General features: G+C 37.9%; 3 protein-coding genes across 8 annotated transcripts in view; all 3 read left to right on the top strand.

Moving 5' to 3' along the window:
- LOC124441230 (CTP synthase 1-like) overlaps window positions 1-12,117 on the top strand; it is a 32,562-nt gene extending 20,445 nt beyond the window's left edge. Inside the window, exons 2-12 of one of the 3 annotated variants that reach the window (XM_046991667.1) lie at window positions 144-1,426; window positions 2,733-2,859; window positions 3,483-3,719; window positions 5,061-5,260; window positions 5,340-5,484; window positions 5,917-6,035; window positions 7,286-7,362; window positions 9,483-9,549; window positions 10,119-10,268; window positions 10,914-11,065; window positions 11,930-12,117. In XM_046991667.1, coding sequence (XP_046847623.1) covers window positions 182-1,426; window positions 2,733-2,859; window positions 3,483-3,719; window positions 5,061-5,260; window positions 5,340-5,484; window positions 5,917-6,035; window positions 7,286-7,362; window positions 9,483-9,549; window positions 10,119-10,268; window positions 10,914-11,065; window positions 11,930-12,011 — 2,601 coding nt within the window. In that variant the 5' untranslated portion in view covers window positions 144-181 and the 3' untranslated portion in view covers window positions 12,012-12,117. Of the gene's footprint in view, window positions 1-123; window positions 1,427-2,732; window positions 2,860-3,482; window positions 3,720-5,060; window positions 5,261-5,339; window positions 5,485-5,916; window positions 6,036-7,285; window positions 7,363-9,482; window positions 9,550-10,118; window positions 10,544-10,913; window positions 11,066-11,929 lie in introns of those variants that run through there. The other 2 variants (XR_006946916.1, XR_006946917.1) reach the window with 2 other exon arrangements.
- A 1,413-nt stretch (window positions 12,118-13,530) lies between these two features.
- On the top strand, window positions 13,531-20,659 carry LOC124441435 (heterogeneous nuclear ribonucleoprotein R-like). Its single transcript, XM_046991907.1, has 3 exons — window positions 13,531-14,084; window positions 17,083-17,616; window positions 19,222-20,659. The coding sequence occupies exons 1-3, from the start codon at window positions 13,656-13,658 to the stop codon at window positions 20,242-20,244; spliced, it is 1,986 nt and encodes a 661-aa protein (XP_046847863.1). The 5' UTR covers window positions 13,531-13,655; the 3' UTR covers window positions 20,245-20,659.
- A 957-nt stretch (window positions 20,660-21,616) lies between these two features.
- Window positions 21,617-23,917, top strand: part of LOC124441433 (protein MMS22-like) — a 36,081-nt gene continuing 33,780 nt past the window's right edge. For all 4 annotated transcript variants that reach the window (XM_046991904.1, XM_046991906.1, XM_046991905.1 and 1 more), the window contains exons 1-4: window positions 21,617-22,056; window positions 22,237-22,330; window positions 22,892-23,020; window positions 23,141-23,211. In XM_046991904.1, coding sequence (XP_046847860.1) covers window positions 21,909-22,056; window positions 22,237-22,330; window positions 22,892-23,020; window positions 23,141-23,211 — 442 coding nt within the window. In that variant the 5' untranslated portion in view covers window positions 21,617-21,908. The remainder of the gene's footprint in view (window positions 22,057-22,236; window positions 22,331-22,891; window positions 23,021-23,140; window positions 23,212-23,917) is intronic.

Genomic DNA, 23,917 nt, shown 5'->3' with positions numbered 1-23,917 from the left:
TATGTCCATTAATAGTAGTTCCCTCCTGAAATCGTATAGATCAATAGACTTTCAGGGGATACGTTTACTTGTCGTAATTTTAGGAGAAGCGGCCATTTTGAACTTTGTTAGCAACTCGAGGTATTATTTGATATTATTTTCAGAACACTGATCTGTTATTGAACAAATTTTGTCTTGAAAAATGGCAACAGAACCCGTCGTTTTTAAGAAGAAATCCAAACGAAACTTCCGGAAGAAAAATTTGGAGGAGGAAAACGAAGAAGAATTGCAGGCTTCCGAACCTTTGAGCGAACAAAAGACAGATGAAAACGTTGAAAAAAAGGCGAAGAAATCTTCAAAACCTGCGCCAAAAACTCTGCTTAGTTTTGACCATGGCGAAGACGAAGATGAAGAAGTTTTCAAAGTGAAGAAATCTAAAGAAAGCCGGCGCTTATCGAAGCAGCGAGTGAAGTCGAAGAAAACGAGAGAGACAGACGATGAGCCATTGCAAGAAGAGTCGTCAAACACGGCTTTACAAGAAGATGAATCAAAAATTGACGTGGATAAACTGAAGAACCTCCGCAAAGAACTGTCAAATTTAGGTGGCGAAGACGATTTGAGCGAAAATGTTGAGATTCAGAGTAATGCCGACAAAGTTATCAAAAGTGACGGTATTATATTCAAGCCCCTGTGTCCTAAAGCAAACAAGGATTTGCCAATTCACATCCCTGATGCGGCAGCCATACATGCTGCTAGGAAGCGCCGAGAAATGGCTCGACAGATGGGATCGGAGTACCTACCAGTGGATGATACAGATCGATATAGTGGAAGATTTGAGGTGATGGATAAATCAAGATTGGTTCGTGAGGATGATAATGACCACAGCGATGAAGACCCAGATAAGCCTTTGGGTTTTGGGACAAAAAAATCTAACCATCCGGACATGAAGAGGCGATTGGAGGTAGAGGCGGCACTTGCGGAAGAAAGTGGCGAGGACTCAAAAAGCGAGGGAGAGGATGACGCTTTGAGAAAATTTGAGGAAGAACAAATTAGAAAAGCAGTGTCAATCCCACAGTCAAAACAAGAAGAAGATAATTCGTATCAGATGTATTTGACTCAACAATATCTTTACAGTCACGAAAGTATGGACCCCAATTACATCCAACATAATGAGTCTTCAGGTGGTTATCCTAGTTACCCACCAACATCCTTGAATGCTGTCACCATGGATATGATTTGGGAGAAAATGAACAATCGGATTGTCTCTTTACAAGAGGTGAATCGTGGCCGCCACCTGGAAAGGGAAAAGATGACATCTCAGGCAGAGTCGTGCGAAGCAAGCATAACTTCTTTAGAGGAACAGATGAAGGATGCCGAGGGTCGTTATGGGTTCTTCCAAGAAATGAGGGGGTATGTCAGGGATTTGATTGAATGCCTTAATGAAAAGGTGGGTAGGTGAGTTTGGCCCGGATGTCTACACCGATGAGAATATTTGAAAATTAATGTGATCTAAATATTGCTAGCATGAGACCAATGTGATTGGGTTTTATGAGTGCTTGGTTCAACACTTGGTTTAACAAATGTCTTGTGTGACTGTGAAATATGCACAAATGATGGCCTCCTGGCAGATACTTGCTACGGACATTTTCAAACAGCCTCTCCATATGGTATACTTGTTTTGCCGTCGGCTTTTTGAGTTTGGCTGCTGCAAATTGCAGTTTTGGGTATGATAGCCAAGCATCACATTACTTGCATATACCTTACTTTTGATATTATCATGACCAAGAATGAAGTCAAACATTCCATGTTGTAATAAACAGCCTGTCGATTTTTAGAGACTTTTCCTCTGTCAATGTTTTCAGTTTAGCCCAGTACTGCAAATTGCAATTTAAAGTATGACATGCATTAATTGTGCATAGTTGAACGTGTACATGTTTGTAAATGTAGATCGTCCAGGTTGGTATAGTCCTGAGAAGCGGTAGTCATCTTCAGAGTCAAATGACTACCGCTAAGGTTGTCGAAACGTCAGTCAACAACAACAAAAACAGTCCTTCTCAGGACTATACAAACCTGGACGATCTATATTTACAAACATGTAACGATATTCCCGGGTTCAAACCATTTATTTCAGTTGAACGTGTGTTAGTTTTCTATTATGGTGTAAAATGTTCAGTATCTTGATATCCAAAGGATATTGTGAAATTTTTTTACACACAAGTTTATATAAATTCACCCTTTGACATAAGTTCAACAACCTTATCGACATGCTGTTGTTTTGATTTCATTGTAAGTTTTGATTTATATGCACTTACGTATACTATATATGTATTTTTCACTAGTACACCATTCAAACAATGAGAGTGCAAATTTGCCTTTCATACCAACATGTATTTTCTTATGATATGCAATACTGGCTTACGGTGTCTAAAAGTCTGATGAAAACCTTGTGTATTTCATACAAATAATGAGTTTAAGTACATTTTCAACCACTACAATGTGTATTCTTCTTCATTATGGTTTATTGTTATGCCAACATTGTATTTTCCTACTTTATATGAAGGAGGTGTAGTGTACCTGAATATTATTATTCAAAAGTAGATGTTATTTTCATTTTTTTATTATAAATATTGTTACCTAACATAAGATGTGTTGAACTACAATATTCACGATGAAACTTTGCTTTCAGCCTGGAAAATCTCTGGCCATAACTTTTGATAAACACTACAGTCACTGTTGTTTTATATTATTCACAGGTGCCTCTGATAGATGATTTAGAGTCAAGAATGCATATGTTATTGAAGCAAAGAACAGAAAGATTGATTGAAAGACGACAGAAAGATGTTCAAGATCAAGCAGAAACATTTGCTGCTGCTCAAACAGGTAGGAGGTTTGTCTGCTCTACATCACTGCATGCATATGATGGAGTGCATCCTGTGTGTGGGGAGTAGTGTGATGTACATCACTGCATTCAGAAGATGGAAGGCATCCACTATGTGTGTGTGTATCGCGGGGGGGTCGTCAGATCTGCATCACTGCATGCAGATGATGGAGTGCATCCTGTGTGTGGGAGGGGGGGGAGTAGTGTGATGTACATCACTGCATGGAGAAGATGAAGTGCACCATTATGTGTGTGTGTATGGGGGTAGTGTGATCTACATCACTGCATGGAGAAGATGAAGTGCATCCATTATGTGTGTGTATGGGGTAGTGTGATCTACATCACTGCATGGAGAAGATGGAGTGCATGTGCATCAATTACAATGAACGTGAGTTTAATTCGCAGTTAAAATAACTCAGACTATAAGTGGAAATTTTTACCCCTTCCTTTCTCACCCCCTGGAAGTATCCATGGAACAAATTTTCCAGTTGCTGAATACTGGAGAATTGAAAAACACTGTTGTGTAGTTGTCTGAATCTCAGACTGGCAAAAGTCCTTTCCCTCCTGAATTGGACACTTGCCATACAATTTACTGTGTCAGCATTTTCTTTTACCTCATTATAAGGCAAACCTGTCCAAACGAAGCCCGAATTGGACGAGTTTGGTCGCGACAAGAGCGGATATTTGGAACAAGCGAAACAGAGAAGAGCAGTGGAACGGGAAGCTCGACGCAGTCGAAGACGAAAGGAGAGGGAGAATTCTTTGTCGAAAAGTGACGAAGTAAGACAAACGCATCACGAAGGATTTTCTTCAGACGATGAAGAAGGCAGTGGGGAGACTTTACGAATTAAAAACGAATCAGGTATGTACAGCGGTTCTACGAAGACCATAACGCCAGAAAAACAGAGAGGTTGATTTACTGAGGTTATGGAGGTGTGTGGATCACCCCTGACCTTGATTAGAGTGTGCGCAGTACTAGCGCCAGTGTCCCCTCTCAGCAATAGTTCATCAAGGAATAATGCAAATGTAACTTTGCTCTGAATGGCGTATTTGTAGCTTTAGTATGAGCTCTATTGCTATTGTGTAGCTCTAGTATGAGCTCTACTGACTATTGAGTAGCTCCAATATGAGCTCTACTACTTTTGAATAGCTCTAGTATGAGCTCTACTGACTATTGTGTAGCTCTAGTATGAGCTCTACTACTATTGAATAGCTCTGGTATGAGCTCTACTACTATTGAGTAGCTCTGGTATGAGCTCTACTGACTATTGTGTAGCTCTAGTATGAGCTCTACTACTATTGAATAGCTCTGGTATGAGCTCTACTACTATTGAATAGCTCTGGTATGAGCTCTACTGACTATTGTGTAGCTCTAGTATGAGCTCTACTACTATTGAATAGCTCTAGTATGAGCTCTACTGACTATTGTGTAGCTCTAGTATGAGCTCTACTGACTATTGTGTAGCTCTAGTATGAGCTCTACTACTATTGAATAGCTCTAGTATGAGCTGTACTGACTATTGAGTAGCTCTAGTATGAGCCCTACTGGCTATTGAATAGCTCTAGTATGAGCTCTACTGGCTATTGAGTAGCTTTTAAAGTGCCTCTTTCATCAAGCACCTTTAGCTGCAATTTCTCACGTATCAGTAAAAGTAGTTTTTAGGTTTGTCAAATCGTTCTATTTTTATGACTGTTTAAAGTTGACAAAAATTCTCCTTTTAATGGCCTCGTCCGTCGTTTGAAAAGTCTGGTACGACTTAATTTTGTGACGTCATGCAAGGGACACCTCAATACATGATATGTATACCAACGGACTTGTATGACGTCAGAATTTGGCTACACTCAGACTTCATGCCACAACGAACAAGATCCATTGAAAAACAGCTTAAAACCTCCATAATGTCCATACGTGGCGTAAATATACTGCCACCGAAAGGGTTAAATACGCAATCTTTTTGACATAATCCTTTGGTTTTCAACAGTTCTTTGAAAGAGCCACTCGATTGTCATTCACCATGACAAATACGCTATTCAGAGAAATGAGTCTTTATTTTGCGAATGCCATTGTGATTTGCTTTTGATGGACACACTCGAAAAAAATCGTATCTGTTCATTTTGTATACATTCCTACATTTAGTGAGTTTTACCCTTCATATCCTATACATTCCTATGTGTAATGATTCTTACTCTTCATTTCCTGTAGAAAAAATACGCGACGAAGCTACAAAGCTATTTGAAGATGTCATTGAAGACTTCGGCAACATCAAACCTATCATTGACAGGTTTCAGCTATGGAAATATGGCTTTTCTGACACATATAAACAGGCATTTGTTCATTTATGTCTGCCAAAACTTGTTTTACCTTTTGTAAGAGTACAATTGCTCGACTGGAATCCGCTCGAGGTAAATATATAATCCTGTCGTATTTCCTTGATGTTCTTAAAGTTACATATACGTAGATTCAATAATTTTTTTTGTGCAGAAAAACTGCAAAGATTTTGAAGAAATGCAATGGTTTGAAGATGTGATGTTTTACGGAGTGAAAGACAATTCCTACGATGAAAATGATGAAGATACAAACTTCATTCCTCGTCTTGTTGAAAAGGCTCTTTTACCAAAACTAACAGGTAGTTTTGTTAGATTTAAGACTTGGTTTAGTATTGGAGTTAGGTTAGTCTGGGTTAGAATTGGGTTATGTTAGATTTAGGCTTGATTAGCGTTGAGTCAGTTTTGAAGTTTGGTTAGGCTGGGTTAGATTAGATTTAGGGTTTGACTTAGTATTAGGGTTAGGGTTAGGGTTAGAGATTGGTTTAGTATTAGGGTTAGGTTTGACTAGTTTAGTGTAGGGTAGGTTTTGAGGTTTGTTTTAGTATGGTAGTTTGGTTAGGGTTGAGTATGAGGTTAGTTTTGTTTAGTATTATGGTTAGATAAGGCTGGATTAATGTTGTCCTAGTTTATGTTTTGTTTTGTAGTTAGAGTTAAGTTAGTGGACTTAAGATCTCGCTTAGCTGTTTAATTTATGTAAGGAGGATATTAACTAGAAGCTTGTTGTATTTCAGCTATTTTTGAAAATATTTGGGATCCGTTGTCGGCAAAACAGACTTCATGTGCTGTAAGCATTGTAAAACGTTTGGTGTTTGATTACCCGACAATCTCAGCCGAAAAGAAACACACGCAGGTATGTTTTCAAGGACAGTCATTCAGTACTCCGATATTTTGACTGTTTTTATTGCTTGTGATCCTTATTTCACTGATAAATGCATGAAAGTATTTCTCCTCCCTGATTGGCTGTAGAATTGCAATGCAGTCACGTGGTATCTTAAATAAACTGTGCGGAGATAGACGTCATGGTCAACGATGATAACCTTAAATGCTCGCTTTAGCGCTGCTCTCATTTAAGCGCCGCTTCGCGCCGCCCTCGAAATACAAAATGTTATTTAGCGCCGCTTGCGGTTAAGCGCCGCAGCTGAGTAACTTATGTAAGTGCGGTGCTTGTTGGAAAGAAATATTGACTTATCAAACTCTATAGTTTACGACAATCGTGTTCTGTACTTATTTGATGCTATTTGCGTTAAGTTATATTATATTATACTATATTATATCATGTCAATAGATTTTGTCTACTCGTTAGTTTCCCGAGTTGATAAAAATATTTGGTGTGAACCTTTAGTTGCAAAATGATTAATAAGCGCCGCATTCACAATTGGAAAAATTAAATAAGCGCCGCAACGCTGCAGCAAGAGTTTACGTTATCTCACCATTATATTTTAACAAGTGACGAATCTTAATACTGTGCCGTATTCTGTGTTATTCAGTGGTACTCTGTTGTATTTTGGGGTTCTCTGTTGTATTTTGTGGTACTCTGTGTTACTCAGTGCTACTCTGTTGTATTTTCGTATTAATTCCGAAATTCGTTGCCAAGAAATGAAATACTTCGTATATGCTTGTTGCGTTCTGATTTCATGCAATATCCAATCTCCAAGTGTTCATAGCTACATTGTATGCTTGGTAAATAGTATTGCTAAAGTAATGTCAGGAAAAAACATGAAATCATTCCAAATTGTGATGATAACTTTCATGATTCATCTGATACACACGTTACTTCATTTAAGCACAATTTGAAAATCGTTTTTGGCCAAGATGAGTGTGTAAAAGTTTCAAATGGCTGTTGTAGAGGCAGCCTACCACCTGCCCTCAGTGGCGGATCCAGAGTACTTCAAAATAAATTACTGCAGCACATTTTGGCGTATCCATTTGTAAAATTATACAATTTGCTTAGTAAATGCACTCAAGAATTCACATTGCACAATAGTTGCCCAGCACCTGACATGGCCCATGGCCCTGTGTTATTGCAACAATAATCTCATTTCTCGGTTTCCCAATTGCTTATATCGTAGACATGATTGTGTTGTATTTCAATTTCTACAGGCTTTATTCAGCGCAGTCATCACGAGATTAAAGAAATGTATCAACGATGACATCTATGTTCCACTTTATCCAAAATTGTAAGTTTCCTCTAAACTCTTAAGCCTTTTGAAAAGTTTTTCTCCGTGGTATAAGATGTGACCATTCTCTACTTAAGTGAAATTTGGTGCGTTGATTCATATTTTTGCAATGGAACGTGGTGTACAGTATGTTTTTACTAAGTTACAGATAAAGGGCGTGTATAAAAAAAATGAAAAGTTAGGAAACCTTCGCTGAAGTGATCAGCACGCAATGAACATTTAGGAAACCTTCGCTGGAGTGATTAGCACGCAATGAACATTTAGGAAACCTTCGCTGAAGTGATTAGCACGCAATGAACAGTTAGGAAACCTTCGCTGAAGTGATCAGACGCAATGAACATTTAGGAAACCTTCGCTGAAGTGATCAGCACGCAATGAACATTTAGGAAATCTTAGCTAAAGTGATCAGCACGCAAGATCAGCACGCAAGATCAGCAACAACCTTTAGTAAAATATTTGTAGTTAGACTTGGTTCATCTGACTGTAGTAAACAGATATATTTAATACTAATGACTTAATGTTTTGTTATTTAATTATAATTGATAAGAATTGAACGTGTTGACATGAGCTATATGTAGGTATGAAAGGTATAGAACTTATAGGATAGCGTATTGGTTTCATTTGCATTGGAATTAAAAATATTATACTGACAGTAAATTTTTTTAAATAATAACCAATTTTGAGTGAGAATGGTGTTGCCGTGAAGCATTTTTGAAATAGCTTGCGCACGAAAATGACACAGCTAAAAAGCATTTGGGACACTTAGGGTTAAAATATGACACATGTTGTTCTAGCTTACAAAACGAAAAATCTAGGATAACCCTTTGTTTGAAAGCCAAGCGTTCGCGCACGTATCAGCCAAATTTTTTTAGCTTTAACAACATGTGCCATATTTTAACCCTAATTGTCCCAATTGCTTTTTAGCTGTGTCATTTTTGTGTGCAAGCCATTTCAAAAGTGCTTCTCGGTAACACAATTTTTACCTTATATTTTTTTTATTATTTGCGACAATTTTACTGTCAGATGGAGCATTGCAAATAGAACTAATTTCACGAAGGTTTTTGCAGATATTGCGCGCTGATCACTTTAGCGACGTTTTTCTAACTGTTCAGTTTTTTTATACAACCTGTAGAGGTGAACTTCCAGGTTAACGACGTATCTCGCCATTTTATTCTTATCAAGTATCTCTATGGTCCCCGGTGATACCGAATTGTGGTCTGTGGTTCTGTGTTGTACTCAGTGGTATCATGTTGTACTTTTTTGTACTTTTTTGTAGTATGTGATACTCAGCGGCAATCTATTGTGTTCTGTGATACTCAGCTGTAGTCTATTGTACTCTTTGTTACTCAGGGGTAGCCTATTGTTCTCTGTGGTAGTGTGTGTTGGTCAGTGGTATTCTGTTGTAATTTTTGTATCCTGTAATACTCAGCTGTAGTCTATTGTACTCTGTGTTACTCAGGGGTACCTATTGTGCTCTGTGGTAAGTGTGTGTTGGTCAGTGGTTTTCTTATGTATTTTTTGTATTCTATTGTACCCAGCTGTAGCCTATTCTATTCTGTGGTACTCAGGGGTACCCTATTGTTCTTTGTGGTAGTATGTTTTGGTCAATGGTAATCTTTTATACTTTTTTATACTCTGTGATACTCAGTGCTGTTCTGTTGTACTCCATTGTACTCAGCTGTAGTCTATTGTATTCTGTGTTACTCAGTGGTACCCTATCGTACTTTACGGTACTTTGTGCTACTCAGTTGTAGCACTATGTGGTTTTCTGACTTACTCTGCTTTTGCCTTTTGTACTCTGTGATACTCAATTGTAGCACATTGTACTCTTCCCAGTAGTACTGTATGATTTCATGCAATATCCAATCTCCAAGTATTCATAGCTACATTGTATGTTTGGTAAATAGTATTGCTAAAGTAATGTCAGGAAAAACGTGAAATCATTCTTTATTTTAATGATGAATTTCATGATGCATCTGATACACACGTTACTTCATTTAAGCACAGATGAGTGTGTTACTTCATATACGTCGGCTTTTTGATCATTTTATTACTAAAATTTATGTGTGTAAATTCGCAAGCATTTGCATGTTTAACAAAGCTTTATACATATACTATAGTTTACTTGAGAAAAAGTCTCTTGGTGCCGAAATATTTGTCGAACGTCAATTTTGGAGTTGTGTGAAGGTCAGTGAATACAACACACTTACGATTGTGATATTGAAGCCTCGTTCTCATTAATCGCAAAACGTCGACGATAGAGCTTTAAGACGTTGGCGAGCGCTTACGATTAGTGAGAACGCATTAAAAATTGTGTTGACGATTTTTTGTGACGTTCGCCGAACATCGACGCTGCGATCGCAAGAAACAAAACAGTTCGTTTTTTGCGATCATCGCCGATCATTTCCGAGTGCTGCTTGCTTAAAAAAACTTTTAGAACGAGAATCTGTTGAGTCAGGCTACTTTGGCAGTTTATATTACAAACAATCGAAGCTGCACTGAAATTATCAACATTAGATTAAAAGGAGCAATTTTTCTTTGTTATGAATATCAAAGCGCTTTGACGAATATATCATCGCAGATTTATGAAAAAAATTTCGTGTACCGGCCATCACCGACCATAGGCGATGAGTGTACCGGCCATCGCCGACTATAGGCGATGAGTGTCGCTTATTCTAGCGACACTTTGCGATGAATGAGAACTAAGCTTTATGAATAATATAACGACATTAACGGGAATAATTACGATTTTTCAGTTATTGAGTAACATATTTCTCTGGCATGGTCTTATTTCTACGTCAAAACTGCAAGAATTGGCAGTAGATGGTGTTCTGAATCGATATCTTTTGCTGGCCTTACAACATGCCTCGGGAAAGCATTATGAAAATGTAGTGAAATGTCAGGCGGTAAGTATTTTGCGGGCTGTACAACATGCCTCGGAAAGGATTATGAAAATGTAGTGAAATGTCAGGCAGTAAGTATTTTGCAGGCTTTACCACATGTCTCGGGAAAGCATTATGAAAATGTAGTGAAATGTCAGGCAGTAAGTATTTTGCAGGCTTTACAACATGTCTCGGGAAAGCATTAAGAAAATGTAGTGAAATGTCAGGTAGTAAGTAGTTTGCAGGCTGTATAACATGTCTCGGGAAAGCATTATGAAAATTTAGTGAAATGTCAGGCAGTAAGTATTTTGAGGGCTTTACAACATGTCTCTGAAAGGCGTTACAAAAATGTAGCGTTACAGTAATCCGACAGTCTGGGGGTGTGTTGAAATTAGTCAAATAATTGGGGTCAATGATTGTAATACATGAATGTCTTTGGTTTTCTTCTCTTTATCAAGAAATGCATTTGTATATAAAAGTTTTTTAATATATGAAAATTTAGTATAGAAAAGTTTGCCCAAAATGTCGTCTTTGAAAATGGTCACGGTGGAAAAGCGAGTGATCACATTAAATTTCTTTTCGCCCGTCAAGTGTTTCTGCAAATACATTGTCAACGTCAGTAAATGCACTGAAATTCTATTCAGTGACGCTAATTTTGTTGTATTTTAGATTGTCATGGTTCTTCCTCGGGACTGGTTCGAGGGAAAGCGTAGGACCACCGTGGATTGCTTGGGATCTTTCTCTCGTTATCTTGAAAACTTGGCTAGTTCAATAAAGCTAAAAGCCGAGGGATCCACTGCCCAAGAAAAGAAAAAAGCTAGGTAATGTAAATCGTTTGCAATTATTGTCGTTGAATTTGAAATTCTAATATCTGATTGTTTATTTAGCTATTTTCTGTTTTTGATAAACAACAATTTGAAAAACACGATATTTGACTGAAATATCGTTTGGCAGAATTCTTCATCAATTGAATCTTTCCATAAAGCAATTCATTCTCTTCGTTTACATGGCGTATGTTAAAACCATGCGCTTCTCCAACTTATTTGCTCAGTGATCTAACCAACTTATTTGCTCAGTGGTCTAACCAACTTATTTGCTCAGTGTCCTAACCAACTTATTTGCTCAGTGGCCTAACCAACTTATTTGCTCAGTAGCCTAACCGACTTATTTGCTCAGTTGCCTAACCAACTTGTTTGCTCAGTAGCCTAACCAACTTATTTGCTCAGTGGCCTTACCAACTTGTTTGCTCAGTGGCCTAACCAACTTATTTGCTCAGTGGCCTAACCAACTTATTTGCTCAGTGGCCTAACCGACTTATTTTCTCAGTTGCCTAACCAACTTGTTTGCTCAGTAGCCTAACCAACTTATTTGCTCAGTGGCCTTACCAACTTATTTGCTCAGTGGCCTTACCAACTTGTTTGATCAGTAGCCTAACCAACTTATTTGCTGAGTGGTGTGACCGTCTTTGGTTATTAACTCACTGTAAGAGCAATATAAGCTGGCCACACTACGAACTTAGCTGTAACATCATTTCCTGACAGCGTTGTACATTTGCATATCATTTTTCCTCGTGTAGTTCCATTCAACAACGACACGCTACAAAATTCTTCCATCCTGAGTTATGAAATTGTACTCTTCCCATCTGATTTGTTGATTTTGCTGCATTGTCTTATTTGCTATTTTAGATCCGCAATAAAGAAAATTATTTTGATGATGGTTCAAATTAAGGCGATGGACATGGCAGAAATGTTCAAAATGTCCTCCTGACGAGTTAACAACATAACAAAACATTTCAAACACGCCACCGATGTGGCAAAAATAGTGTGTATTGTATATACTTGTAATGATAGTAAATATAGATTTGTCGTGGGAAGCAGTTTCGACTTCATTGAAGAAGTAAACATTGGTTACATGTTTGTAGATGTAGATCGTCTAGTTTAGTTAAGTCCTGAGAACTGTTGGTGTTGATGTTGAATGCTAAGGTTGGTGTTGATGTTGAATGCTAAGGTTGGTGTTGATGTTTAATGCTAAGGTTGGTGTTGATGTTGAATGCTAAGGTTGGTGTTGATGTTGAATGCTAAGGTTGGTGTTGATGTTGAATGCTAAGGTTGGTGTTGATGTTGAATGCTAAGGTTGGTGTTGATGTTGAATGCTAAGGTTGGTGTTGATGTTGATTTTGGCTGTTGGTGCTTATGTTGACTGCTACCGCTAAGTTTGTCGAAACGTCAGTCAACATCAACATCAATACCAACAGTCTTTCTCAGGACTCTACCTACCTGCACGATCTCCATCTACAAACATGTAACGATACTCCCGGGTTCAAACGATTCACTTTATTTCGGACATTTGTCTTGAAAAAAATATTTAATACACGTAGACTCATCCATATGAAAAAAAGATGTTTACTGTGTTTGCACAGGCTTATGCAAACCGAGGAGACCTTTGAGAGAACTCGAAAATAGATCAGTGCTAGACAGAGACTGAAGTTTTAGGTTTATTGCACCTTTCTCGAGATTTGCCACTAATGTCTCCGAGATTTTCATAAGCCTGTGAATGCGAGAAAATCATCTTTTATTTCTTTTATTGATTTGCCAATTCTGTTTCACTGGTTGAGCTCAGATCGGTTTGTACAGGATAATGCAAACTCGGCAATAGACCAATCATGACACGCGTTATATTTTCCTTATTTTGAAAACGGCCCTTCACGCCATTTCATTGGGCTCGCCTGATGTCTCTTTTGGCAGAGAAACGCTTCTAAGATGTCAAGTTTTCATTTTTTATTAAATACATATCTTTGGGGAACACTACGTCAGTCTTGTGTTAGTATCTAATTAACAATTCCATGCATTGCAAAGCATGATGGAAATATGGTTTATTCTTGTATGTATTCAGTATATTACTAACACCTACTCTCCTTCTCAGGACTGAACTAAAAACTGGAGGACAAAGAAGAAATAATACTCTCTTGTTCAGACGGTTTTACTTAGTTCAACTTTTAGTATGTTGTACGAAATGCGAAGCCCAGGACGGTTTACTAGAAAATGCCTCTGACTTGACAAAGGCTTTAAGCTAACTGAAGTGATAGACGCTTTACAATTTTGTAATATGCAATACGTCTTATCAAAAAACCAAAAATTAAATCATTGAATGAAATACAAAACTTCAGTGGCTTCAGCGCTTAAGCGCTTTAAATTTCTAAGCTGATGGGATGTGATTGGTTGAAATTCGGCCCTTTCATTTTGAGCGTCCGCCCTTAATACTGAATTTTGATTATTCACACGCACGTTGTCAATTGCTGCCGGTTGCGTCCTTCACATTGCGATTACTTTCCCTTTTTACAATCATTTTTATGTTATTCGGTATTAAAGATTAGTGCAGAAAATCAACTTTAGAGGATTACATTAGTGCGTAATGGATCGATTTCGTGGAAGGACATTTCCAGATTCGGTTGCGGAAAAACTGGATACTTTAGTCTCGAGTGGTCAAGTTGATTCACAAGAACTTGACGAAGGAGCATACGATGCTTTGAAAGATTTGACCGAGGACGGAGCACTAACTGTACTGGACCAATTTTTAGGATGCGATTTAACTCATATAAACAACAAAAGTGCCTATCTATGTGGAATTATAAAGACGCATCGTGAGAAGCCAGTGCAAGATGGAATGATGAATGTTAGCAACGAAGCGACGGCGCCGCTTGTCGAAGGTGCACCAAATGAAGAAAAGATAAAAGAGCTTTTAAATCGTACCGGCTATAGCCTTGATATAACTGTTGGGCAAAGAAAGTACGGTGGTCCACCGCCTGGCTGGGATGGACCGCCACCGCCAACAGGAGCATCGGTAAGTAAGATTTTCGTAAACAAAATAAATTTTGAGTACTCTTTACGATAGTGTAGTATGACCACCTTAATCGGAAAGAACGCGAAAGTATTTACAAATTGAAATTCGAGAGCTGTGTTTGCCGCGTGAGTAGTTCACTCGCTACCCGTACTTCCTTGTCCGTAGAAAATAATTAGTTGTCTCTTCTTGAGAAACCGTTTGTTTTATCAAACGGTTTCTCAAGTCACGTGGCCGAATGTGTTGCAAATTTTTATTGAGATGTCAATTGCAGAGTAAATAACTTCTGAATGCATATTTTTACCCAGCAATTTACATTGTACTATCTTTAAATCCTACATCATGGTGGACAGACATGCAAATATGCCATGTGTGCACATTGTTATGTACCACTGAAAAAATATGTTGTTTTACATTGAGGTGAGATTTAAGGCTGAAATTTCAAACTCTTCACAATTCTGCACATTTTAATCTTCCTTTGCCACTTTGTAAATAGCTGCCTGCTTTTTCAATAAAGCCCCTTACCTTGAATAGTTCGGAAATGCTAGCTAGTCTGCAGTTCAGGTGGCAACAATGGACTTACTTGCAGAATGCTCCTTTTTTGGATGAAAAAAATTGCCAAATGTTGTGAGTTCATTCAGTTTAATTGTCTTCATGTATTTTGGGCTCTTCTGGGATTCATTCATGAATACATACATGAAATATAACATGACTAAAAATGCCAATTATGTTTTCATATTTGGACATAATAAATAAATCATCAAATTACTTCAAATACCCAAGAGTTGCTTTCAGTGACTCCATATTGCAAAATTTATCAAATGATTATTGATAATTTTGGTGAATTGAAATATTGATTGTCATAAAACCCCAGTCATTTAAATTTGATCGAAACATCTTGGATAAACCAATGTAATTATAAACCACTTTTTTGACTATCAAAGATGTGTAAGTATTGGCATCTAGGCAGATATTTGATACAGGACATTTGCAAACAGTCTCTATATGGGGCGATACTTAAATACACTTTCATCTTTTTGAGTTTCTTTGCCGTAAGTTGCAATTTTGGGTATGATAACCAGGCGTACACATTATCTTTCTCTGTTACTCTGGATAAAAAGATGGAAAATGAAGTCAGACTAATCAACAATAAAAAACTTTATATGAAAACATCATGTATATGTGTTGTAATATCTCAAAAATAATGTGGAATTTGTCAGGTTAAATTTCAATTGTGGTCACATGACCCTTGCTTGGCTTTTAGGCTATAAACTATAAGCAAATACTATAAGCAAATACATATATTGAGCATTTTTGTGATTGGCTGTTGTTGGCTAAAATTCCTGAAATTTTACTGTTGCCAAATGCTATAAAGTGGAAATTGACTTGTCCAGCAAAAATTGTTTTAAACATTTAGGGACCAATTACATGGAGTCATTTCAACCCAGTTGGCCAGGCTGAAATTTTGTGTGGTTATATGGTCAATTTCAGCCCGGTGTTTAGACTGCGCTGAAATTTACGAAGCTCGTCCGAGCCATGATCGCCAGTTGTCGTTAATTTGTTGTCGTCATCATAAGCAATAGGTGCACAATTACACACGCGTAAATATTTTCAGCTGTGCACAGTTTCTACCCCCCCCCTAAATTTAGGGGGGTCTTGGTATTTTCAAAAATGCCTTCTAGGGGTGGGTCGAAAAATTTTTGAATTTCTAGGGGTGGGTATGTCTATGTAGGGGTGGGTTCGGAGATTTTCCCTATTAGAAAAATTAAAAAATAGATGAAATGCATCTATGATAAAAAAAGTTAATAACTTCAAAGTTCAACATCACTCAATTTTTGCCCCCATGTTATTGCATCATCTATCTTCATATTACCCTATAAGGGACCAAAAATATCTCCCTAATTTGACACCATGTTATTGCATCAGCCATTGATTGCATCAGCCATTGGCGAGTTTGGTGAACTTGCTTGATTGACAATATTAGTGAATACATAGACTTTATCAGTGTTGTATATAGTATGCATAGAGAGACCATAAATAAGTTTAAAATCAGCTTTCCCGTAGAAAACGAATTTTTGTTCGGCTCGTATGTAGGGGTGGGTAAGGAAATTTTGGACCCAAATGTAGGGGTAGGTTACCAATTTGGGGTGGGTATGTCTATGTAGGGGTGGGTTCCAACCCCTCTAGAAACTATGCTGTGATTTCAAGCCGGGCTGGCTGAAATATCTGTCATGCCATCGCGTACGCTATTTTGATTGGATATTATAACAGGCTTGGGCTGCAGTTGCGCCATGTAATTTTCCCCTCAGGATGGACAAGAAATGTTTAATTAATCTTGTACTCATCAGATTTTTTGATAATTGTTATGATATAAATTTAAAGTGCCTACATCAGATTCAGGGAAATAACTTGTTTAAATGATTAAATCAATTTTAGAAACATTTGCAATGTATTTCATTGGTCGGAAATTTTATCTTAATGGGCATTTTGAGTCTAGAAGTAGTTGACTTTGCGCCGAAAGTGACGTAGAAAGAAGGAAACGCACTTTTAAAACGTTTTCATTGATTATTCGCTCAAACGATGTCGTCGAATTATACAACTATGTGGCATCGTACATTTATACTGCGTTTTTTAAGAAGATTTGCTATAACAGCTTTATTCAGAATATTGAAAGGTAATAATTACGTCACTTCCGATAACAAACACCTATGAAGATAAACTTTTCGTCCTATCAATTGTATTGCAAACGTTCGTAAATTCATTTTCACTGTTTAAATAACTTAAAGTTTAGAGCTTGGCAACTCCAATTTGCGTATTTCGCGAAAAAGTTTATGTAAACAAACTTTAATTTCGATTCTTTTGGGAAAATATTCAAAATATTGCAAACCCCGTCGTAAAAAAATGATTGCTTCCCCCAAACTCGTCTGTTTCAACGGTAACAAGTAATGTATGGACAAAAATAGCCTTGTTTGACTAACAATTATCTTCCATGATTATACAGGGCTGCTGCCAAGTGTTTGTTGGTAAAATACCACGTGACATGTACGAAGACGAACTCGTGCCGCCTTTTGAACAGTTCGGACGAATCTATGACTTCCGGTTAATGATGGATCCCCATACTGGTCAGAACAAAGGATACGCGTTTTGTACTTTTGCCGACCGCGATGCCGCTCTGAACGCGTGTAAGAGTCTCGACAATCAAGAGATACGAAAGAGTCGTCGTTTGGGCGTTTGTATCTCTATTGCCAACGACAGACTTTTTGTCGGGTCCATTCCAAAAACGAAGACGAAAAATGACATTTTGGAGGAGTTCCGTCAGCATACCGATAATCTTAAAGATGTTATCGTTTATATGTCTGCCGAAGATAAATACAAGAATCGAGGTTTTGCCTTCCTGGAGTACGACACGCACAAGGCTGCCGCCCAAGCAAGAAGGAGACTCATGAGTGGACGAATCAAAGTTTGGGGACACATTGTGCCAACTGTGGACTGGGCCGACCCTATTGAAGAACCGGATTCGGAAACAATGTCAAAGGTAACTGGGAAAGATGTAATAGAAAGAGTTGCCGTGAGAAATTGCGTTGAATAAGGTCAATTATTACTCACTATGTAAACAGTGTCGGCTGTGATTGGTCAACTACCTGCGAATTTCTCGATATCTGTAATTGTAACGTCAATTTTACTAATAATTCTCGATATCCGTTATTACGTCATATCTACCAATAATTGTTTCTACTTTGATTGACGCCATTAAAAGCCGGTTTTGAAAAATTGAAATAAAAGCGAGGTTTGACACAGTTTATAAAAACGATAAGCGAAAGCTTTTGAGTAAAAAGGATGTAGAAAACCCTAAAAAAGCGATGAAGCTTGGTTTGAATCTATTTACTGCATATTTAAACGAGAAGTACCTGAAAATACCGTTTGACAAAGACAAATTAGCAAAAGCTTGAAATGCTTTACATTGATCAGTATTAGTAATATTTCAGTTAGTTGAAGTGAATACTCAGCTTCCTTTTGGCAGATAACATTGACGTCGATCTGAATAATTCTTGATATCATGCGCAACCTCATCCAATAAGTGTTAATCATTTTTCTAGGCCAAATATTTTAACAGACACGGTTGCCATGAGAAATTATGTTGAATAAGGTCAAATATTTTTCCAGTTTTCTATGGCTTCGTGATTTTGCTTGTAAAGAGATGAAAAAGTTCATCATACCAAACAATACCAGTATATCTTAGAAGTAGTGCGAACATAGATGCAAATATTTTTACCGCAATTGGTCTGATGAGCTCGCACTCTCCCTCTTGCTTTATGGAGTTGTAAAATTCAGAGCAATATTGAATTCGGCTCATTCGAGCAGATCCGGTAAAAAAAATGCCATTGTCGTCACACTACTTGGAAGTCAAAAGATTATGTCGATTGTCGATCGTACTTTGAACATTTATCTAAAAAGGAGTTAAAAACCTTTTCAAAAACTGCATATGGCCCTTCCACCAACACTAGCATTTCTTATAGGTGCCTTGCTTGATTTTACGTTGTTTTTGCAATGTGCATTGCCCTTTTTACCATAGGAGCAAAATCCACACCCCCACCCCCCCAACTCTTGCCAATCCTGGTAGATTGTATATTGATGTTTAGTTGTTTGGTTGTAGTTCACCACACTATAAAAAGGATGAAGCAATATTTCGTTGGCGTTGACAGCATGATAAGGGTGTTGCACATTGCTATACGTTTATATCTCTAGCCATAGGTCATAAAAACGTTTATTTGTAAAAATTACAACGGAATCTGTCATTAAAAGCTTTCCAAAACATAAAATGATCACCATTTTCAATAATGCGCCACAACGCGGTACGAATTGAAGAGAACTGGTATCTAAAGTGTAGCGAAATATTAACGGTTAGCTGTTTACAGAAGGCTGCGTAGCGCTCCGTTTTCGTTCCATTACGTTTAGAAAGTGTGGTCGTTTCGCTCGGGAAAAAGTGACGTTATCAAACAATTCCCCTCCGGTGCAGTACAAACACAACCCGGTTCTGTTCTTTTTTCCACCGTTTTCAGACCAATCCGGAGTATTTTAAACGTAATCTTAAATGTTTCTCCCTCTTTCCAGTTCAACATGTGTGTTTACAATTTTACAGGTTCGTGTTCTTCACGTGCGAAATGTTTCACCAAATACGTCAGAGGAAACACTTCAAAATATGTTCAGCGAGTATGGTGAAGTTGAGAAGGTTAAAAAGCTCAAGAGTTACGCATTCATCAATTTTAAAGAACGAGAATCGGCCGTGAATGCCATAGAAGGTTTAAATGGAAAAAATGTGGATGGTTTGGCCATAGAAGTGTCGTTAGCAAAGCCACAGGTGAACAAAGAAAAACGTCACGGACAATCTGGTTTTGGTGCCCTGAATGCCCCCGATAAACAATCATTTGGTGGTGGTGATATGAGTAGAGGTCGTGGACGTGGTGGTATGAGAGGTAGAGGTGGACCTCGTGGTCGTGGACGTGGTGGTCCTCCCAGAGGTGGTGGTGGTAACTACGGTGGCTCGTATAATGAAGGCTATGGTGGAGGATATGGTCAGGGTTATGGTGGCTATGACAGTTATGGTGGTGGATATGATAGTGGATACGGTGGCGGTTATGGAGGTGGTTATGGAGGTGGTTATGATGATAGTTATGGTTGGGGATATGGTGGTGGCTATGACGATGGATATGGAGGATATGGTGGTGGTTATGATGATGGGTATGGTGGAAGCTATGGTGGTGGTTATGGAGGAGGTGGGTATGGTGGGGAGGTGTGGAGGTGGACCAAATGGTGGGCACCTCGTGGTGGACAACCTGGTGGTGGACAACCTGGTGCTCGAGGTGGTCGAGGTGCGTCTGGCCCACGTGGAGGCTCCGGTGGTAGAGGGGGTCAAGGTCCTAGAGGAGGCGCTCGTGGTGGTGGTCCTGGACCAGGAGCTGTCGCACCAAAAAGGAAATACGAAAATGATCCCGGTGGTGTAGGTACGGTCAGCTATCCCGAACCAAAAAGACGCTTTAACCAACCTGGAACTCAGCCAATCGCCCAACAACCGTTGAAACAAGAGAACCAAGGGTATGGTGGTAATGGTTACGACCAGAATAATCAATGGTACCAAGATTCCTCTTATCAGCAATGGAGCTGAGAGTTTTTTAACGCATTTTTATTTCTGAAATTTTCATATTTCTGGCTTGAGATTTTTTCATTTCTGCGAGATATTGTTTACGAGACGCACCATTTCAGAATTGTGTAAATTTCTGCGGCAACTAAGCTTACTTTAAAAAGAAGTCATGAAGAGTTTTGTTGTTTTAACCAAGAAACATGGTTTTCAATGTACTTCAGGCTGGACTAAGATCAGTAAACTAAGACATCGTAGACGTCAGTTTGACTTTTCCAAGAAGAAAAGAAAATATTTCTGCACATTGTTTGACAGACGCATATGAACAAAATTGTTCTATGATTTTTGTGTCCAAAAACTTTCAATTTCATTTATTATCCTCTCGTGATAATCCTACTTTTTTTTGCTTTTTCATTTATAGAAATATAAAGATCGTATTTTAGTCATGATGTCAGTTTGTCAAAAATGAAAATGTTTTGCGCTTCTTTTCTGCTCAATTTTAGCAAAATGAAATTCTCGGAAACTTTCTATCTTGTTGATTGTGTTTCTCGTCTTCTTTACAATTCTAATCAAAATATGCCAATTGCTTGTTCATAAACCAAAAGAAATTGTGACGTCTTTCTTTGCAAGCCATTGCACTATTCAATCTTTTAGAATGAGCAAAATTTGCTGCGAACAAATGTACAAAAAATGTGGAAAACTAAAACTGTATAAAATTATACAAATGAACTGCGAAATTGATAAATTTTGCTACATTTAAATCGATTTTCAATGCAAAAACATGGAATATAGTCGCGGTCAAACTCAAGCTTGAAAAACATTATTAAAACCAGAAAAATAAATCAATCTTAAATTGAATGCGTAAGTACGTGTAAGCATATCCTTATTGATGTTTTTAGGAGCTAGGTGGATGGACTTGAAAGAATGAATAGTTCTTCAAATATACCATGACATTAAAAATGGTCGTATCGAGTGGGCAGCTTAAAATTTTAGTTGCTGTTCGGCTTAATGAATGCAAACTGTCTTCTGTTCAGTGAAATTATGTTGTTTCACGAGTTGCCCCTTGGGCAGTCCAGTCTGTTTTTAGTAAAAATGATTTATACGAAAGTATAAGATATAAGACGCTCCTACAACCAATCATATTTACAAGTGAAAAGTTAGTGAAGTTGTGCTCACGTTCTGATGAAACTGTATTTGCATTTATGAGTGAATCTTTTTTAGATGCGCTTTGGAGTGCAAAAGAAACTAGAGAAAATTCGATTATATGGAGTCATTAGTGTAAGGTAGGAACAACTTGTGTATATATGTTTTATAATAAAGATTCATCAAACACGATTCCAACTGTCGTAATTTTTCTGGGTTTTCGGGTTCTGTATTGGATTTATAATGGCGTGTTAGTGAAGGAGACGTAGTTTGATTTCAAGAATCGAGAAACTGAAGTTGTACACAAGATTTTTCAGCTATGAGAGTGCGCAAGGATGATGCGCTGAGGCTCCTGCGCACCCGAGACGTGGCTATTTGGCGGGAAAATTGGTTATTGTTGACCATTTGGTGACAAAGGTCTACCACAATGACCAGGTCTTCAATTCACATGTGAAAGGGTGACTTTATGATTTGAACTTGCTTAAGCAAGACCCTATCTGAAAGCGGTAGGTAGGAAATGACCGTGTGTGTTTGGAGTTACTAATGTAATGTCTACGGGCGATGATCTTAGTGATAGTGGCTCCATAACGCCGCCATTGATAGAGGTTCAACGCAAATGGGAAGAATGTCTTGTTGATGAAGATGGTTTTGCCGAAGAAATCTATCCACAACGAAGGAAGGATATTGATGAATATGGTATGCGGTGTTAAAAGCGAGTTTTAAGTGATTAAGTTCAGTTTGTCTCTCAACTTAAATATGGAATTTGCCGATAATCTTTGATACGCCGGCGATCTTCCTGTGTATGATGGGAATTTAATTGAATGAAGTATTTTCTATGGCGAAATGGAAAGGTAAAGTGTTCTCGCACTTTTTAAGGTGCCGTTCCTGCATTGCATTGTTGTCTTGCAATATCAATAAAGTCACGTGACAGACTAAGAGGTGGCTTTATTTATCATGGTTCCCTAACAAGGTAATCCATATATCGTTTGAATTGTGGGAAGGTGGGTTTATATGTGCCAGTAAAGATTGTCCATCAAATGAATTGGGAGTATTGTAATGAAAGTATAATTTGTGCTCTGTCTTAATTGGTTGTTAGTTCTGTTTTATTGCCCCTTCAGCATAAAGGGGGGGAGGTGTGTAAGTACGGTGTGCGCTGCTCCACTAAGATGAAAGTCACTAAATCCTTCCTTATTTCAGGTGTATTTTGCAACTACCTTAACATTTCGTATTCGTACTACCCCTACCTGGAAAATTTATACTTGTCAGATAAGGGTACTATTTGTTTACGAAGAAGTTGACTTTTTAAAGCTGGGTTTGTAAAGTTTTTTTGGTAACTCTACCAACATGTTGTTTTTTCTTTGCAAGGATGGAGTTTTATGGCAATTTTTTCACCTGTTAATGTAACTTTTTTTTGTAATGATTTCCTGTTTTTCTACTCTAATCTGTTGCCTTTTTCCACTATTCCAATCCTTGTGCAAGCGGGTTAAGTATAAGGAAGTGGAAAAGGCAAATTGAAATATTTACTACATAGGCTGTTGCAAAAGCAAGCAACATGTAATCAAGATTTGTTAGAGAAGCCAAGGATCAAACTGTTTGATTTTGATTATGCTTCTGGCAGTGCTCTCATGCAACAGAGAGAGAACCTGTTTTATGCCTTCAGGTAGGTGAGTGAGATGTTATTTGATGTGATTGTTGTGGAGAAAATTTAGTACTCTACTTGCTTGCATCAGTGTCACAAATAAAAATCTGTTTCTGTGTGACCTCTTTCAATTTATTTCAGACAAAAAGTATTTGAGTGTGAAAATCAAGACAACGAACAATGTTTTTCAAGATATATTGCACAATCAGGAAGTAATGATGATTTTTGCTGTTTGCAATGATTAGATTTGTGGTTGGCTGTCCTTAACATACCACAGACAGTCCAGTTATGTTATGGGTCAGCAGTCTCTCAATTGAAGAGCCCTGTTCATGTATTATTCTGTAAATTTGATCTATTGTATCTACAGTCGAAGCTCTGTCATATGTCTTACATGAAGTATTAATCAACAATCTTGTGGAATATACAATTGCAATTGCTATCCACAATGAGAAAATTAAAAGAACAAATTTACAAGAGTACTGAAGCAAGGTGTCCTTGTCACAGTTTTCTGACCGTAACAAAACTGGATTGACCGTGGGAAGGTACACCACCCACATGTTGTCATTGACTAAAGATGACAGATAACACCTTGAGATCATATGTTGTTTTCAACATGCGGCCATTCCCCTTAAGGGTTAAAGCTCCGTAGCTAATTTTAATGCCCGCAGTAGCCATCTTTGGATGGAACAAATCATTGTTGGAGTCCGAGGCTTTGGAAGCTTTCAAAAGTTGTGGATGTTCTATGTTCGCAATATGATAATGCGAGAAACTTAGAATAGTAATGAAACTGCTTCATATTAGTTATTTTTGATAGTTTTTTCTTCCTTTTTCGGCATATATTACAAAAATTGTCCAAAATGCATTACATAGAATTTATTTGCATATATCAGCAATGCTCAAGCCATTTGAAATTTCCAG

The sequence above is a fragment of the Xenia sp. Carnegie-2017 genome, unplaced genomic scaffold, assembly GCF_021976095.1.
Source record: "Xenia sp. Carnegie-2017 unplaced genomic scaffold, XeniaSp_v1 HiC_scaffold_20, whole genome shotgun sequence".
Lineage (NCBI taxonomy): Eukaryota > Metazoa > Cnidaria > Anthozoa > Malacalcyonacea > Xeniidae > Xenia > Xenia sp. Carnegie-2017.
The sequence above is the reverse complement of the archived record's forward strand: the minus strand, read 5'-3'. Positions and strand labels throughout refer to the sequence as shown.